The 19140-nt window shown below is 42.9% G+C and overlaps 2 protein-coding genes across 2 annotated transcripts in view; one reads left to right on the forward strand and one right to left on the reverse strand.

The window, feature by feature from the left end:
- hydin (HYDIN axonemal central pair apparatus protein) overlaps positions 1-9552 on the reverse strand; it is an 82134-nt gene extending 72582 nt beyond the window's left edge. Inside the window, exons 1-4 of the mRNA XM_071343283.1 lie at positions 9491-9552; positions 7389-7573; positions 6924-7049; positions 4548-4667 (exon numbers count right to left, since the gene is read on the reverse strand). Coding sequence (XP_071199384.1) covers positions 4548-4667; positions 6924-7049; positions 7389-7523 — 381 coding nt within the window. The 5' untranslated portion in view covers positions 7524-7573; positions 9491-9552. The remainder of the gene's footprint in view (positions 1-4547; positions 4668-6923; positions 7050-7388; positions 7574-9490) is intronic.
- A 2388-nt stretch (positions 9553-11940) lies between these two features.
- Positions 11941-17504, forward strand: LOC139539901 (purine nucleoside phosphorylase-like). Its single transcript, XM_071343284.1, has 6 exons — positions 11941-12128; positions 13714-13883; positions 14271-14374; positions 15169-15344; positions 15557-15747; positions 15860-17504. The coding sequence occupies exons 1-6, from the start codon at positions 12100-12102 to the stop codon at positions 16054-16056; spliced, it is 867 nt and encodes a 288-aa protein (XP_071199385.1). The 5' UTR covers positions 11941-12099; the 3' UTR covers positions 16057-17504.
- Positions 17505-19140: the final 1636 nt, after the last annotated feature.

Consider the following 19140-nt stretch of genomic DNA (forward strand, 5'->3'; position numbering starts at 1 on the left):
TTCAATGTGGTCATGAATAAATTGAATAAAGAGGTTGTTTTTCCAGGGAATTAATATACATACTTATTACAGTATGTGTCTCTCTACCACACTATCTCACTACTACCCCCACCCTACCCCATCTCCCTGAAAGGTAAATGGTTGGGAGAAAATATGTAGGTTGTAGACTACCAAATCAGTTGACACTATATAATCCTTTCATCACAATGCTTTTTGTTCAAACTATAAAAAATTGCCTAATTAAAAAACACATAATGTAGTTACTAATGATTTTCGCTGTTCTGAAAGGATGAAACCGGTAGAAATAGTTGGCATTTGAAAGGATGAGTGTAGGGGAAAGAGAGGTATGTTATTGTGTGAGGAATATTGCGAATGCACTGTAGCCTATAAAAAAAGGGGTAATAATGCACTGTAGCCTATAAGAAAATGGGTAATAATGCACTGTAGCCTATAAAAAAAAATGGGTAATAATGCACTGTAGCCTATAAGAAAATGGGTAATAATGCACTGTAGCCTATAAGAAAAGGGGTGATAATGCACTGTAGCCTATAAGAAAATGGGTAATAATGCACTGTAGCCTATAAGAAAAAGGGTAATAATGCACTGTAGCCTATAAGAAAATGGGTAATAATGCACTGTAGCCTATAAGAAAATGGGTAATAATGCACTGTAGCCTATAAGAAAATGGGTAATAATGCACTGTAGCCTATAAGAAAAAGGGTAATAATGCACTGTAGCCTATAAGAAAAAGGGTAATAATGCACTGTAGCCTATAAGAAAAAGGGTAATAATGCACTGTAGCCTATAAGAAAAAGGGTAATAATGCACTGTAGCCTATAAGAAAAATGGTAATAATGCACTGTAGCCTATAAGAAAAAGGGTAATAATGCACTGTAGCCTATAAGGAAAATGGTAATAATGCACTGTAGCCTATAAGGAAAAGGGTAATAATGCACAATGCACATAGCTGGGCCAGAGATTTTATTATGTTGGGAATTACTATTGCATTACATAGTAAAATTACTGTACCTCTGTGACTTCCACAATGCATTATCAACATGTGAAAGATGAGTCATAACGTCATCGTTGATCAATGGTAACATAACTGAGTGTAACGGCTGTCGTAGTCGTTCTCCTCCTCAGACGAGGAGGAGCATGGATCGGACCAAGATGCGGATTGGTAAGTATTCATATTTTAATGGGAAAACAACAAACACTACAAAATACAACAACCAACAAACGTGACTAACCTGAAACAGTCCTGTGTGGCCCAAACACTGACACAGGAACAACCACCCACGACAAACAAAGTGAAAACACCTACCTTAATATGATTCTCAATCAGAGGAGATGAAAACCACCTGCCTCTAATTGAGAACCATATCAGGTACCCAAAACCAACATAGAAACAGAAAACATAGACTGCCCACCCAAACTCACGTCCTGACCAACTAACACATACAAAAACTAACAGAAAACAGGTCAGGAACGTGACATAACCCCCCCCTTAAGGTGCGAACTCCGGGCGCACCAGCACAAAGTTTAGGGGAGGGTCTGGGTGGGCATCTGACCACGGTGGTGGCTCAGGCTCTGGGCGAGGTCCCCACCCCACCATAGTCAATCCCAGCTTACGTTTCCCCCTACGACTGACCACCCTCCTATTCCACCCACTTAATTTTTTGGGTAACATCGAGACAAGGGGCAGCACCGGGACAAGGGACAGCACCGGGATAGAGAGATAGCTCAAAACAAAGAGGTAGGTCAGGATAGAGAGGTAGCTCAGGATAGAGGGGCAACTCCGGACTGAAGGGCAGCTCCGGACAGAGAGACAGCTCTGGACTGAGGGGCAGTTCTGGATTACTGGCAGCTCTGGGCTGGCTGACGGCTCTGGACGCTCGTGGCTGGCTGACGGCTCTGGACGCTCGTGGCTGGCTGACGGTTCTGGACGCTCGTGGCTGGCTGACGGCTCTGGACGCTCGTGGCTGGCTGACGGCTCTGGACGCTCGTGGCTGGCTGACGGCTCTGGACGCTCGTGGCTCGCTGACGGCTCTGGACGCTCGTGGCTCGCTGACGGCTCTAGACGCTCATGGCTGGCTGACGGCTCTGGACGCTCATGGCTGGCTGACGGCTCTGGACGCTCATGGCTGGCTGACGGCTCTGGACGCTCATGGCTGGCTGACGGCTCTGGACGCTCATGGCTGGCTGACGGCTCTGGACGCTCATGGCTGGCTGACGGCTCTGGACGCTCATGGCTGGCTGACGGCTCTGGACGCTCATGGCTGGCTGACGGCTCTGGCAGATCCTGTCTGGTTGGCGGCTCTGGCAGATCCTGTCTGGTTGGCGGCTCTGGCAGATCCTGTCTGGTTGGCGGCTCTGGCAGATCCTGACTGACGAATGGCTCTAGCGGCTCCTGACTGACTAACGGCTCTGACGGCTCGGGACAGACGGGCGGCTCTAATGGCTCGGGACAGACGGATGGCTCAGATGGCGCTGGGCAGACGGATGGCTCAGATGGCGCTGGGCAGACGGATGGCTCAGATGGCGCTGGGCAGACGGATGGCTCAGATGGCATTGTGCAGACGGATGGCAGTTCAGACAGCGCTGGGAAGGCAGGCAGTTCAGACAGCGCTGGGAAGGCAGGCAGTTCAGACAGCGCTGAGAAGGCAGGCAGTTCAGACACAGGCTGCGCTGAGCAGGCAAGCAGCGCAGGCGGCGTTGAGCAGACGGCCGACTCTGACCTGCTGAGGCGCACAGTAGGTCTGGTGCGTGGTGCCGGAACTGGAGGCACTGGGCTGGAGACACGCACCACAGGGAGAGTGCGTGGAGGAGGAACAGGGCTCTGGAAATGCACTGGAAGCCTGGTGCGTGGTGTCGGCACTGATGGTACTGGGCTGGGGTGGGAAGGTGGCGCCGGATATACCGGACCGTGAAGGAGGACACGTGCTCTTGAGCACCGAGCCTCCCCAACCTTACCAGGTTGAATGGTCCCCGTAGCCCTGCCAGTGCGGCGAGGTGGAATAGCCCGCACTGGGCTATGCAGGCGAACCGGGGACACCACCTGTAAGGCTGGTGCCATGTACGCCGGCCCGAGGAGACGTACTGGAGGCCAGATATGTTGGGCCGGCTTCATGGCACCCGGCTCGATGCCCAATCTAGCCCTACCAGTGCGGCAAGGTGGAATAGCCCGCACTGGGCTAAGCACGCGTACTGGGGACACTGTGCGCTTTACCGCATAACACGGTGTCTGACCAGTACGACGCCCTCTCACTCCACGGTAAGCCCGGGGAGTTGGCTCGGGTATCCAACCCGGCTTCGCCACACTCCCCTTTAGCCACCCCCCAAGAAATTTTTGGGTGAGCCTCTCGGGCTTCCAGCCGCTCTGCCTTGCTTTTGCCTCATAAAACCTCCTCTCCGCTTTCGCTGCCTCCAGCTCCGCTTTGGGGCGGCGACACTCCTCTGGCTCTGCCCAGGGTCCTTTCCCGTCTAGGATTTCCTCCCAAGTCCATTCCTCTTTTCCCCATTGCTGTTGTACTTGCCTTCCTTCTCCAATCCGCTTGGTCCTGTTATGGTGGGTGTTTCTGTAACAGCTGTCGTAGTCGTTCTCCTCCTCAGACGAGGAGGAGCATGGATCGGACCAAGATGCGGATTGGTAAGTATTCATATTTTAATGGGAAAACAACAAACACTACAAAATACAACAACCAACAAACGTGACTAACCTGAAACAGTCCTGTGTGGCCCAAACACTGACACAGGAACAACCACCCACGACAAACAAAGTGAAGACACCTACCTTAATATGATTCTCAATCAGAGGAGATGAAAACCACCTGCCTCTAATTGAGAACCATATCAGGTACCAAAAACCAACATAGAAACAGAAAACATAGACTGCCCACCCAAACTCACGTCCTGACCAACTAACACATACAAAAACTAACAGAAAACAGGTCAGGAACGTGACACTGAGAGGCAAGTTAAAAGCATATCAATCATTGTAGCGTTGTAAAAAGATTGTTATGCCTTTTCATGTGTCGAAAACAGAAATTCTCCAGATTTCATGCACAGTACCCTTACACCTTTTAATAATGGACTGACAGTTACATTTGGATAATTCTTCTAAATCCTAGGTAGGTTATGCATTAAATGTATAGGCTACGCCTAACAATATATTTCCTTGACTTATCTCTGACGCCATGAGAGGGTTTTAGGGGAGATATTTTCTAACTGTAATCGAGCCCATTTAAATGATAGATCCATGCATGATTCAGCCCTTTCATCAACAGCCCTTTCATTAATTACAGTTTATTGAGTGTTTGCTGTGGAGCACTTTTTAATGGAGAATCCAATCACATATTGGTGTGGCACATATGGGGTTGTAACTAATAACGTATGCTGTACAATTATCACTGGGAAGTCAGATGGATCAAGCAAATCTCCAGAACTATCCACTCTCCACATGGCTGCTCGCTCAGCCAGGTATTGGCAATCTAATGTCCACATCAACCTTCCACGCTTCCCTGGTACCCAAACCCGCCCTGCCCTACCTTGTCATTGTTACGGAGAATCAGTGAAATCTCAAAGGTCTCTGAGGGCGTATAATTCTGGAACACAATCTCCGAAGGGTATGGCTGGAACATGGCCTGGTCCACATCAATGGTAGAGAACTGAGAACAGCACAGAGGAAAATTTTAAAAGCCAGTATTCTTAGGGTAGGAACAATAACATACTTTTTTGAGCAAGCCACATTGTGCCTTTAGTAACACACATATTACAAAATAATATTCCATAATAATTGTAGACAATTGTAATTGTTTAAGTCACATTAGATGACCTCTACTACTACAGTAGGAGGTCACATCAGACAACGTTGACTAAGGGAAGGCTGCTTACAGGCCTGGTTCATAAACTTAATATCAATTATGTCAAAATGACCTTCATCTCATAATGATGATGCATTCTGTATTCTGCAACTGTGGAAATTTACTCCACACAATCGGCCAGCTTGTAAGTGAAAAAGAGAATGCCTTGATTTGAACCTCCTTCATCCTATTTGACTTAATTTTGTATACAATTTCAGAAGATGGGCTCTGATTTAAGGACAAGCTGGTTGGAAAATAATTATATTAGCTAACAGTATTACAGAGGCAAGAAAACGCTGGAGGAAGAAAGGGGCAAAGAGAGAGAGAGAGAGAGAGAGAGAGAGAGAGAGAGAGAGAGCGAGGTGCAGAGAGCAGATGCTTTATAAGATGAGAGAATGTGTACTTCTTTCACATTCCTACAGTAAATTAAATGATTTACCTCTATAATCAATCCAATTAAATCCAGTTTATGTTCCAAGGGAGGAAGAGTGGGTGGATGCACAGTCCTATTTACAGATGCACGTTCAATGAATAAGATGAAGTGACATAAAGCCCTACCAGGGCCCTTTTGATGGTGTAGAGGCTGAGCAATAATATTATGTTTTAACCATAGGCTTCCAACATCAATCAGGTTGAGATGGGTGACCTAGGATCTGATTAGATGTTTTCTTGCGGTTTGACAATCGACACAAGCTTTTGGCCTGTGCATTATCAGTATTATCTACAAATAAATGATTCTCCAAGCCAAAAAAAACAGCTAAGTGGTAATACTGCATCCTAAGTGATCATAAAGAAAGCTTGACTTTGAGTTTATAGTGCAGGGATCATGAACTGTGTTTTAAACTATTTCACCTGTGTTTTATATTAAAAGTCAACCGTGTTTTTTTCCTTCAATCGAGTGATCGTGGCGTGCAACTATGGTTTTCCTTCACAGAAAATACATTAGTGCAACACATTCGACAGAAAATAGCTTCATTTCATCAGATGGTAACAGAAGTGCAATGCTATTCGTCTAGCAGCCACACAAGTAAATGAGCTTACAATGAAAAAGCAAGGTATCTTTTGCAAAAACAATGCATGGCCATCATATTTCTAATGTTTATCTTAGAATGAATGTAGCCAGCTACATTTCCTAATGTTTTGCTGAAAGTTAATCTTGCACGAAAAGTACAGGAGAAAAGTAGCTACACATCTGCTCATAGAATGCCTGTTCATGAATTCTCATCAGAGTGGAAAAGTCCTACTGAAGCACAAAATTAACGTTGGTCTGATGACGAGCAGAAATTACAATAAGAAGCATTTTAGATCTGCGTTTACAAAACGTTCTTCTTTTACCCCTTTTTCTCCCCAATTGGTAGTTACAATCTTGTCTCATCGCTGCAACTCCCATACGGACTCGTGAGAGCCGAAGGTCGAGAGCCGTGCGTCCTCCGAAACACAACCCAACCAAGCCGCACTGCTTCTTGACACAATGCCCACTTAACCCAGAAGCCATCCACACCAATGTGTCGGAGGAAACACGGTACACCTGGCGACTGTGTCAGTGTGCACTGCGCCCAGCCCGCCACAGGAGTCACTAGTGCACGATGGGACAAGGACATCCCTGCCGGCCAAACCCTCCCCTAACCCGGATGACGATGGGCCAATTGTGCGCCGCCCCATGGGTCTCCCGGTCGCGACAGAGTCTGGACTCGAACCCAGAATCTCTAGTGGCACAGATAGCACTGTGATTCAGTGCCTTAGACCACTGCGCCACTCGGGAGGCCAGCAAGATATTTCTTATGCGTTTTATATATTTTGTTCTATGAGAAAAACTCAATTCTGCATTAACGTGACCCCTGAGCCCAAACATATATAATATTAGACTAAAACATAATAATTTCAAACCTTGCTTACAATTGTATACAATCACATATACTGTATCTTTCTAGTATGCGTGGGAATACTTTGGAAATGTATTTATTTTTGCTCAGAAAACTTGTAAAATCACCCGCGGGCCAAACTCGGCCTGCAGGCCGCTAGTTGGGAAATCCTGTTGTAGTGCATTTGCATAGACTTTACCTTCTGGTGAGTGGTCTCACTCATGTCTATCAGCTCTAGAATGCGTGGTGGGTGCATCTCATGTGTATTTGCCAGCCGCTCCGCTGTAGATTGAGACATCTCTTGTGCAAAAGCAGATGGTGTTAGCTACATTGAGAAAGGGAATTCAATGAACAGAATCCATGAGTGATCATTGAATAAAAATGTCCATCCTTGACCACAGACATATTCCTGGAATGTTATTATTCTCCCCTTTTAGAATAGGCCAACTCAAACACATATTCTGCTTAATTTCCCCCACAATAACATCTCTCCATCAGTTAGTTCATCAATAGGTAAACATAGAACTGCACTCATTTCAAGGTTAGAGACACATTTTTAATTTTACTTGAAATATAAATGAATAATGAAGTAGGAGGATATATTCAATAATAGCTGCAAGTTATGTGTATATTGAAAACATACACTCCATATGAATGTACTCACTTTTTTAGGCCTATCCTCTCTTCTAACTAGTTTGGGATTCCTGGGTGCCACCACTTTGCTCTTGAATCCCTCTGGTATTTTCAGAGGCAGGCTTGGCAGAGCCGCATGGGATGCCTGAACCTTGGAGGTGGGCATTGCAAAGTTGGAGCTTTCTTTGTTTAGTTAATTTGAGGATACAGCGGATCCTGTTGAATATGAATATATTCATTTATTTAGAAAACAACAAGACAGACTCACTAAGAGTCTTTATTCTAGTAGGTACACTACCCTTCAAAAGTTTGGGGTCACTTAGTAATGTCCTTGTTTTTGAAAGAAAAGCTAATTTATTTGTCCATTAAAATAACATAAAATTGATCAGAAATACAGTGTAGACATTGTTAATGTTGTAAATGACTATTGTAGCTAAAAACGGCAGATTTTTTATAGAATATCTACATAGGAGTACAGAGGCCCATTATCAGCAACCATCAATCCTGTGTTCCAATGGCACGTTGTGTTAGGTAATCCAAGTTTATCATGTAAAAGGCTAATTGATCATTAGAAAACCCTTTTGCAGTTATGTTAGCACAGCTGAAAACTGTTGTTCTGATTAAAGAAGCAATATAACTTGCCTTCTTTAGACTAGTTGAGTATCTGGAGCATCGGCATTTGTGGGTTCGATTACAGGCTCAAAATGGCCAGAAACAAATACCTTTTTTCTGAAACAACGCTGTGTTCTTTAGACTAGTTGAATATCTGGAGCATCGGCATTTGTGGGTTCAATTAGAGGCTCAAAAGGGCCAGAAACAAAGACCTTTCTTCGTACAACGCTGTGTACTACTTCCTTCACAGAACAGCGCAAACTGGCTCTAAGCAGAATAGAAAGAGGAGTGGGAGGCCCCGGTGCACAACTGAGCAAGAGGACAAGTACATTAGAGTGTCTAGTTTGAGAAACAGACCTCTCACAAGTCCTCAACTGGCAGGTTCATTAAATAGTACCCGCGAAACACCAGTCTCAACATCAACAGTGAAGATGCTGGCCTTCTAGGCACAGTTCCTCTGTCCAGTGTCTGTGTTCTTTTGCCCATCTTAATCTTTTTTTTGTATTGGCCAGTCTGAGATATGGCTTTTTCTTTGCAACTCTGCCTAGAAGGCCAGCATCCTGGAGTCGCCTCTTCACTGTTGACGTTGAGACTGGTGTTTTACGGGTAATATTTAATGAAGCTGCCAGTTGAGGACTTGTGAGGCGTCTGTTGCCGGGGCCGGAAACGGGCGCCAACGGGTGCGGGCACTGAAGCGGGGGATTCGCCCAGGGCGCCATTTAAGCTAGAACCGCCACATACACTTGAAACAAATCGCCAAACCAAAAGATCAGTGAAATGTAGGCTAAACTGACAACGGAGTGAAGAGCAGAAATCTCAACTAGCAAGCAAGTCGCAGCAATGAAGAACGCGAAAGGTGGAGAATTCTGGCAGGGGGAGATTTTCGGCATAACACCTGGATGTCTCGTATCCTACTTATATCAGTACACTCGTAACAATTTAAGCATTACGAAACTTCTATTCCATCAAATAAACCTCAAGTAACTTAGCAAATAAGCCATTCATTTTTTGTTGACCAAATTCACCACTCTCTCATTAATCGCCATACAAAAAACGAATTCCTTGTGGGCGAAAAAACGAAACCTGCTTGAATGAGAGATTTCCCGTGGAAATGTTCTTCCTCTCTGACTGAAGTTACGTTACTTGGCAAGTCTGGTGGTAAACAGTGCTCTAAAGTAATTTATTTCGTGTTTTGGATAAATTACAGCCTGTGCGCACAGATAACAGTTCTTCAGCACTGTAGCTAGAATCGTCTTTACTGTGGCTGAGTAACTTATTATTATTGGTAACGAAGGTATATTTAATCCATCCAAATGTGTCAATATTTCGTCTGGCGTTCAAATCTGCAAACAGTACAATAACGTTATACTAGCAACCAACTAACGTTAGCAACTAGCTAACGTTAACTATAAACTTCAATAAATGTGTCTACATTATCAAGCCAGTTCAAACATTTTATATTCAGTTCTAGGTTCTTTATATTCCTAATAACCAGACATTGTCATTTGTTTTGAAACTTACAGAATAGTCACCAATAGTTGTCCCTCTCTTTCTCTCCTTTTAGTTTGTAGCGCATTTAGCCGTTACCATGGCACCGACTCTACGGGCGTGCTGGTTCCTTCTCATTGGTCACGTGTCCAAAGCGGGAATAAAAGAGTTGGTGTTCGTGGAGCCAACATCAGAAACAATGTATCCAAATGGACCTCTGAGACGACCCAACCCCCCACCCATACTCTGATATTAGAGTGACCAGTCTTCTATCTAGCCTATGTAGCCCATTAAGTAAATAACTGAATTCAATAGATATGATCAAAGTTAATAATTCTAATTGGGTATCAAGATGACAAATGTTAGATTTATCTAACGAGGCTTAATTAGTAGGCTATGCATGCATTCCTTTCTGAGCACTCAAACTACAAGTGAAACAGTTTGGAAGTCTTGTTAGACTATATGTATGCTACATTTGGGGTATTAATCTATAAATTGTGGTGCCAGCATATTTGTAATGTTTGCTATCAAAAACACAGAGGATGTTTTATGTTTCTTTAACAGTTATTTGATCCCAGTAGACATATGCATGAGTATGCACTAGGTAGTAGAATGTGTGAAAGATAATGAATAATAGAGTAGCAGACTATTTTGTCCTGAAGACCCTGATACCAGGGGATTTCTCTCAAAAAACACATGCCTATTCTGCATCACCAAAAAATTACAGTATGTGTCCAGGCCTAACTCCCTATGCCACATTCATTGATAATATATCATATGTCAGGTTGAGTTAGAACATTACAACTGTGTAGGGGCTTGACTTCAGCAAAAGTGGCCTAATAAATTAATAATACACAATGTTTTTTAATAGAAATAGCTAATTTCTCCCTATTTCAATTCAGTAGTAGTAGTTCTAAAATTCTTCTTCTCATTTACAAAAAACTCTCATGAAGTCACCTCATTTCTACTAACTCAGTTGGTTCCCACCAAGTTCCCATAGAAGGCCTTCAACTTTCCATTTTAGTGACCTGTAAATTGTTTTCATTAATCTCAATGTGTCTTGCAGAGGTTGAAAAGGTAGTTTATTTAATTGTTATTGTTTCACAATACAATATAATCTTGGAGAGATTTACCAGATTACACAATTCATTCATGTCGAAAGAGGCACGCAGCATGTACAAGAAATTGTAACTATTTGTTAATGTAATTTAATTTTACAAACTGTAATTTACTGTAATCCCAAAGCTACTATAGTGCATTCCCTGTGTATCACATCTACACACCCTCATTGGAAGTCTGACCAGAAAGCTTCAGTTTTATTTGAGATGTCTGGTATTTCAGAGGCGGCCTTTGCACAAGGGATGACAGGAGAGGAGGGAATCCCACTGTGGGGGACGGGGTGTCTCACAGGGAAAGTACAAATAGAACAGGGATGACAGGAGGGAAATTTGCTTTCCGTTTAATGCGTACAAATCCTATTAGTTTGATCCTTTTACAAATATGCCTAGCTCTGCTTGCCCACATATTGATTTTGTAGCGTTTTGTAAATCTTGTTCCTCGAATGGTGACTGTTTAGAGGTTCCTAGAGGTTCATCACACTATTATACACCAGCTACTATGTGCCCTCTGCTTAAGCTCTGTCATTGGATTTTCCACTTAAGAACTGTGAAAACATTTGCGTAGTCCTTATGTGTGTAATAGTTAAAAGGGTGGAAAACCTGACAGAAAAAAACTTCAGTGTTTCTTTTTTCAACCATGTTCCACTTTATCCCTTTCATCTTCCTGTAGTTAGCAATTCTGCAGTTTTTTTAACTGGTTTTCCAGATACGCCTCTACGGTAGAAAGTAGGCACTACATAAAACTAAGGGATATTGTCTGGAGAACAGAAGAACCAGACAAGGCAGTGCCATGTCTTAAATATCACCAGAGAAGCCCCTCTGAGGCTCCAACAACTAATCCACAGGGGGGGGGGGGGGACAAGGCCAAGAATTACCTTGAAGTAGCCTGCAAATTGCAATCTTTCTCAATGTAGTCCTACACAACCAGGCAAAATTCAACCAGAACCTGACATCTAACCACACTTTTTGCATTTCACATGAGTCAGAGCAGGCTCTTTGAGCACATGGAGACATTCAAAAGAGTGGGGATATTTTAATTTTTGGGATTTCCCCCCAGCCCAACACATCAACAAAATGATAGTTGACTAATTGAGGTCTCTGCTCTGAGTGTTATCCAAACTATTAACGTGGGTATTTCCAGTGTGAGAGCGTGGCTTCAGGTAGACAAAAGTTCCCCTTCGTGCACCTTCACTGTCAGTAAATCATTGTTTTGTGGTTAAGCTTCAATGTAGAGTTATCTATTATTTGTTCTGCTTTAGTCATAGGACCCTTTCAGTTCCCTATGTTGTCAACGGCTGGCCCGCTGTCAGTGTCAGTCCTCAAGGTTTATTGCGCGGGTCAGTGAGCGTCCCAGACAATTGGATTAGAACAACGAGCCCTTTCAAAGGAACCACAAGTCCAACGACTCCTCCTCCGTCACGCCACCCTCCCATCACTGACCTTGTCCTACGATTACCGTTTGTCGCTAAACGCTGTGGCTGACGAACAAACCATTTCTACTGTAGCTTTACCTCATCATCAGAAATGAACAATTCATCCTCAAACCAATGCAGGTAAGATAACATATTGGTGTATATCGAAGTAAAACGAAGTGAACGGTTGTCCTCCTGATAGGCTACACAGTAGAGCCTATAATAATTCAGCGGCAGATACTAATCCATTTGTCTGTGTCGAGGGTTGGAAGCGCACAGTAACCCATGAATGTTCTGCCAAAATGCCAGTTTCAGTCAGTAAAATCGTCATATCGTAGGTTACAATGTGTTGGTGGATTAGGATACATGAAATAGGCATATTTTCACATATGGCAAGAGATTATCGTGGCTATATTTGATAGATACCAATACATATTGTTGATTTACATATCGAAAATGTATATTGTTTATAAGGTTAACAAAATGTAAGCTTTTTATCTCCCTATCCTTTTAGTAACTAGGCTGCCTACATCCTCATACGTAGGTACACGTTAGCGTGGGCAGCACTTAAAGAAACATGCTTCCTTTTCATGCAAACCCTATGCAAAATTAATTCAAGCATTGAAAGTAGCCCTAGCTTTTGCCAGCTCATTTGAAACGAAAGGGACTCGCCGTTGTCTGTCAATAAATACAAAATGAGTGGCCATTGTTCGTGTTCATTGTGCGCCTGGTTCAGTAGGAGTGTGCAGTCGCGCGGCTCTGTGGACCATCCTGAATGGAATGCGCTGATCCCGCAGCAGCACCACGGACAGCTCCGCACTGCGCTGCCACTGAATCATCCAATCCTGCTGTTTATTTCACTTGCTCACTGAGCCTTTGTAGCTCCCACCGTTTTACTACAGCGAGCGGAAGGTTGAATTGACACTATTTTCCGTTTTAAATCCAGCTTTATTATGAAGCATATACAACCCATAAAACATGGCCTGCCGATATAAAAGTTTATGGTGACTGAAGGTTTATTGCTAACATCGAATATGAGGATGATATATATATATGTTTTTACTAGCAGAACTCAAACTGCCTTCTGCAACTAATGTTTGTTAGAGTGACCTCTAGTCAAGTGATCTAATTGGGTTTATGGTAACTTATAAAAGCTGTGTAAGCCTGCTTTTAAATTACAGGACTTGCAATCAATCATTCACCCGATGAGTTTGCCCGACAACAATGATGTGTCTCAAATGAAGTCGATGTGCTTGTAGAGTTTGAATGTGTAGAAGTTAATTACATTTAGTTCAACTCACGATTCAATTTAATTCAATTAGATAAACTCTCTCTTTCTCACACACACACACACACACAACCAAGAGAGGGGGTTACAGGGTGTGTTGTGTCTGTGATTCTGTTGTTACCAGCTGTAGGAGCTGCTAAGATACTTTTGAAGATCACCCTTCTGTAATTGACAGGTTGGGCTCATCAACTAAGAAAAGTTCCTATTGGTTGTGTTCAGATGAAAGGTATATAGTAACCTATCTCTGCTGAAACACAGATTATCTTTGATGATTTAAATTAACGGCAGGATTGTGGGTTCGATTCCTGTGACCACCCATATGTAAAAATATATGCACAAATGAATGTAAGTCGCGTTGGATAGAAGCTTCTGCTTAATGGCATATATTATTATTATATTACACTGAATAGCATGCACTTACTATGTTTCTTTCCTCAGTTACAAATATGAGGATTACAGGGAAACAGCTGATTGGTTGCTGTCCCACACTGAGCAGAGGCCTAAAGTAGCCATCATCTGTGGCTCTGGCCTGGGTGGCCTGGCTGACCTGCTGGACAACAAGACTGTGTTTCCCTACAAGGACATCCCATGCTTCCCCAACAGCACAGGTCAGACAATATCCTTATCCTGTACTGTCCCACCTGAAAATGTACAGCATCATGCTGTCTTCAGTTTGTACATGCATCATTACATCATCCTGTAGACATGACATACTATCTTACAGTGTTATGCTTATTGAACACTTGACCAAAGCTCAATAAACGTTATAATGATCATTGATAACTTATGCATTTAATAATTTAATGTTAGATAAGAAATGTTTAGGTGGATGTTTTGAAAGTTGAAGTAAGAACACCAGTCCTTCACTGTGACCCAGAACCAGACCGTCACCCGATGGTGGCTGCTGCTTCCTGTCCTTGGGACCTGACTGAAATATTTACATTCAGTAATTCTATAAAAATGCTCCTCCTTTCTTTCTTGTTGCACCACTGCAGTACAAGGACATGCCAGTCAGCTGGTCTTTGGGGAGCTGCAGGGGAAGCAGTGTGTCTGCATGCAGGGCCGCTTCCACTTCTACGAAGGCTACAACATTGCCACAGTGAGCTCCACTCTCTCCATCCACCAGAGCCATATCCTCATTACATTGGATTCATATTTAATGAATGTTGTGGAAGTGTATTGAAATGCTTGTATATCCCATGGTAAACCTGACACCTGTTTTATGGGATGATATTTATTTTTAAATGCAGCTACTATATTCTTTCAAATGAGTAGTGAGGATACTCAATGATACTTCACCAGTTTGCACTTTTATGAAGAACATAAGTTCCATAATGTTAGAATAACACAGTTAGTGTCTTGAGTTAGCTTTTAACCTCTGTAAAAGTAGCATACCAGGCAATTTGGGTTAACCTTTGACAGTGTGAGTTGAATTTTAATCTTAAATCTTTGGGCACAATATAATCTGCACCCTGACATGATAAGACATGCACTCTACACACACCTACACATGGATGTTGTATTGTAAATATGTGATAGTGGAGTAGTAGCCTGAGGGAACACACTACATGTATTGGGTAAAGTGTTGTGAAATGTAATGTCATATAATATTTTAAATTGTATTTCTGACAATGTCGTTGGACCCCAGGAAGAGGAGCAGCTGCCGTGGCAGCAGCTAATGGGGATCCTTAATAAATACAAATACAAATACTGTACGAACTACGCATTATGACTAAAAAAGGATTTATTGACTTTATTTTGTGAAAATAATTATAGTGAATATAGTGAAAATTATTATAGTCTAGTCACCTAGCAATAAGGAAAACAGTGCAGGCTTGCTATTTAAAAAATGTAGTACTGAGGATGTGATCTCTAGTTCCTCTTTCTCTCTAGGTGACATACCCGGTGCGAGTGTTCTTCCTGCTCGGGGTGGAGACCCTGATTGTCACTAATGCTGCTGGGGGGCTGAACCCCAACTTTAAAGTGGGTGACATCATGCTGATCAAGGATCACATCAACATGCCAGGCTTTGCAGGCCAGAACCCACTGTGTGGTCACAACGATGAAAGGTGAGCCTTCCATCACTCCTAGTTAGAATAGCAGTCTCTTGATCTTTGGAAGGAAGGGTCATGTTGCACGTTCCTGCTGTCTGAGAAGCCTGATTACTGGCATTTTATTACAGTAAAGGGCATGGTTATTATCCTTGTGGACTTCTTGGATTGTTCCTTTACCTGACATTGAGGGCCTCCGATATGACACAGGACTTTATGTATCTCTTCAGGTTTGGAGTCCGTTTTCCCTGCATGTCGGACGCCTATGACAAAGACCTTTCTATACTGGCCAAAGAGACTGCTGAGGAGCAGGGCTGTTCCTCCTTTATCCAGCAAGGCGTGTACTGCATGCTGGCAGGTCCTAACTTTGAGACCATCGCAGAGTGCAGAGCTCTCCAGAAACTAGGCGCAGATGCTGTGGGTTAGTATGGTTCATTGGGCTTTATCAATGCCCTGAAATCTTTCAATAGATGTCCATTTCTTCAACAGAACTCTAGTGCTTGTCTTTTTTTCACCCTCTCTGTGCTCTGTAGGTATGAGTACAGTCCCTGAGGTGGTGGTGGCTCGTCACTGTGGTCTCCGTGTCTTTGGCCTGTCTCTCATCACCAACAAGGTGGTCACAGACTACGACAGCCAGGAGAAGGCCAACCATGAGGAGGTACTGGAGACCACAGGAATGCGCACTCAGGACCTACAGAGGCTGATCAGTAACCTTCTTGCTAAGATGTAGATCAGCCCCAGTCTGTCTGTGTTAACTGCCCAGTGATATAGCTACTGTAAGGTGATGTTATACAGAAAGCACAGATGCATATATTCTAGAGAAATAGCTAGCAGACAGATCATTGCAATCATATGATATACGTTATTTGAAGGGAACGCTAGATAGCTTAAAATGATGTCTTATTTGTTTACATTTCTCAGCACAGAGGCTAATGCTAGTATTGCTACTTCAGTTTGATTTGACATTTTATAGGCTGGGATTTGTCTTCATCGTGTAATCTCTAAACTGAAGCACTGTAAAGAGGCCTACTAACCAAACTCACCTCTTCAAAAAGGGGTTGTCCATATGGCTATAAAAGTAATGTAATGACCAAGAAAAAAAGATAGGAGATAGTACAGACTTGAAAATAATATATTCCTTTGAATTAAAACAAAACTGAAAATGCATCACACTAAATTGTAAGATATGTAGCCTTCATGTACATTAATGTATTGCAGTTATTAAGTACAAATTAATCTCATGGTCAATGTGAACATGGGATCAGTTATTAAGTACAAATCAATGGTCTGTATATCACGTGGACCAACAATCATTGTGTTGTCGCTCATTAGTAATGATTAACAATGTATATTTCTTCCTTGGTAGCCTTATTATTCTACATTTCTAGAATCCGACTGCTCCTTGATGGAGAGAACGCCAAAACTCATCATGGTTATAAGAATAATCAAATTTATCAGAGTGATGAAAAGTAAAACATTTTTAAAAACCTCCAACATACACTGAGTATACCAAACATTAGGAACATCTTCCTAGTATTGAGTCGTTTAAAGCGTTCCACAGGGATGCTGGCCCATGTTGACTCCAATGCTTTCCACAGTTGTGTCTAGTTGGCTGGATGTCCTTTGGGTGGTGGATCATTCTTTATACACATGGGAAACTGTTGAGCGTGAAAAACTCATCAGCCTTACAGTTCTTGACACAAACCGGTGCGCCTGTCACCTACTACCATACCCCGCTCAAAGGCACTTAAATCTTTTGTCTTGCCCATTCACCCTCTGAATGGCACACATACACAATCCATGTCTCAGTTGTCTCAAGGCTTAAAAATCCTTCTTTAACCTGTCTCCTCCCCTTCATCTACACTGATTGATGTGGATTTAACAAGTAACATCAATAAGGGATCGTAACTTTCACCTGGATTCACCTGGTCATTCTATGTCATGGAAAGAGCAGGTGATCTTAATGTTTTGTACACTCAGTGTATATTGGGGGCCAGTTATTTCCGTAGTCATAAAAAGAAGACTGTTGATGTCAGATGTTTTTCAAAGTTGAGGAGTAGTAATGTACTGTATGTAGGAGATTAACTTCTTTACTTTAATTTCAGTTGTCCTAAAATGGAATGTATTTTCACATAATATACTGTTTTAAAATAAAACATGCAAATTACACTTCTAAAATTGTCTACTGTTATTGTTAGAGTCACATGCAGTATAGGCAAAACAATACTGAGCACCTTGGGTAGGAGGTTGTGTGTGTGTGTGTGTGCGTTTGTGCAGGAGCAATGTTAGTGTGAGATTACAGGTAGTGAAAATACTTTGAATGGAATGGTTAATTACCTCTTGTTTATGTTCATATTGACTCATGAGCAATATGGGAAGAGAACAGAGTCCAGTCTTTTAACGTGTTTCATAGAGCAGTACATTTATGTTATGCTTTGTTTTAAAAGGGCATGTGGGCCTCCCGAGTGGCGCTGTGCCACTAGAGATTCTGGGTTCGAGTCCAGGCTCTGTCGAAGACCGGCCACGACCGGGAGACCAATGGGGCGGCGCACAATTGGCCCAGCGTCGTCCGGGTTAGGGGAGGGTTTGGCCGGCAGGGATGTCTTGTCCCATTGCGTACTAGTGACTCCTGTGGCGGGTCAGGCACAGTGCATGCTGACACGGTAGCCAGCTGTACGGTGTTTCCTCCGACACATTGGTGCAGTTGGCTTACGGGTTAAGCGGGCATTGTGTCAAGAAGCAGTGCAGCTTGGTTGGGTTGTGTTTCGGAGGACGCACGGCTCTCGAGCTTCGCCTCTCCCAAGTCCGTACGGGAGTTGCAGTGATGAGACAAGACTGTAACTACCAATTGGGGAAATATAAAAGGGCAAGTGAGATGATTATCATCAATAATGTTGATCAATAAAAAGAAGGAATCTGATGAAATGAGAGAAAAAGACAAGGGGGATACGCCCCCACGCAACATCCCTCCTCCCCATCCCTATCAGTATTTTGAAAGACCTGGGTCACAGCACTGTATACATACAGTTGAAGTTGAAAGTTTACATAAACTGAGTTTAAATGAATTTGGCTGAGGTGTATCACAATTCCTGACATTTAATCATAATAAAAATTACCCGTCTTAGGTCACTAGGATCACCACTTTTTTAAGAATGTGAAATGTCAGAATAATAGCAGAGAGAATGATTTATTTCAGCTTTTATTTCTTTCATCACATTCCCAGTGGGTCAGAAGTTGACATACACTCAATTAGTATTTGGTAGCATTGTCTTTAAATTGTTTAACTTGGGTCAAATATTTTGGGTAGCCTTCCACAAGCTTCCCACAATAAGTTGGGTGAATTTTGGCCCATTCCTCCTGAGAGAGCTGGTGTAACTGAGTGAGGTTTGTAGGCCTCCTTGCTCGCACACGCTTTTTCAGTTCTGCCCACAAATGTTCTATAGGGTTGAGATCAGGGCTTTGTGATGGCCACTCCAAAACCTTGACTTTGTTGTCCTTAAGCCGTTTTGCCACAACTTCAAAAGTATGCTTCGGGTCATTGTCCATTTGGAAGACCCATTTGCTACCAAGCTTTAACATCCTGACCAATGTCTTGAGATGTTGCTTCAATATTTCCACATAATTTCCATCCTCATGACGCCATCTATTTTGTGAAGTGCACCAGTCTCTCCTGCAGCAAAGCACCCCCACAACATGATGCTGCCACCCCCGTTCTTCACGGTTGGGATGGTGTTCTTCGGCTTGCAAGCTTCCCCCTTTTTCCTCCAAACATAACGATGGTCATTATGGCCAAACAGTTCTATTTTTATTTATT

Source organism: Salvelinus alpinus, chromosome 15 (assembly GCF_045679555.1).
Source record: "Salvelinus alpinus chromosome 15, SLU_Salpinus.1, whole genome shotgun sequence".
Classification (NCBI taxonomy): domain Eukaryota; kingdom Metazoa; phylum Chordata; class Actinopteri; order Salmoniformes; family Salmonidae; genus Salvelinus; species Salvelinus alpinus.

Coding starts and splice junctions, on each gene's coding strand:
- LOC139539901 (XM_071343284.1), top strand. CDS start 12,100: ATGAACAATTCATCCTCAAACCAATGCAG. Junction 13,884..14,270: donor ATGCTTCCCCAACAGCACAG/GTCAGACAATAT, acceptor GCACCACTGCAG/TACAAGGACATGCCAGTCAG. Junction 15,748..15,859: donor ACTAGGCGCAGATGCTGTGG/GTTAGTATGGTT, acceptor TGTGCTCTGTAG/GTATGAGTACAGTCCCTGAG.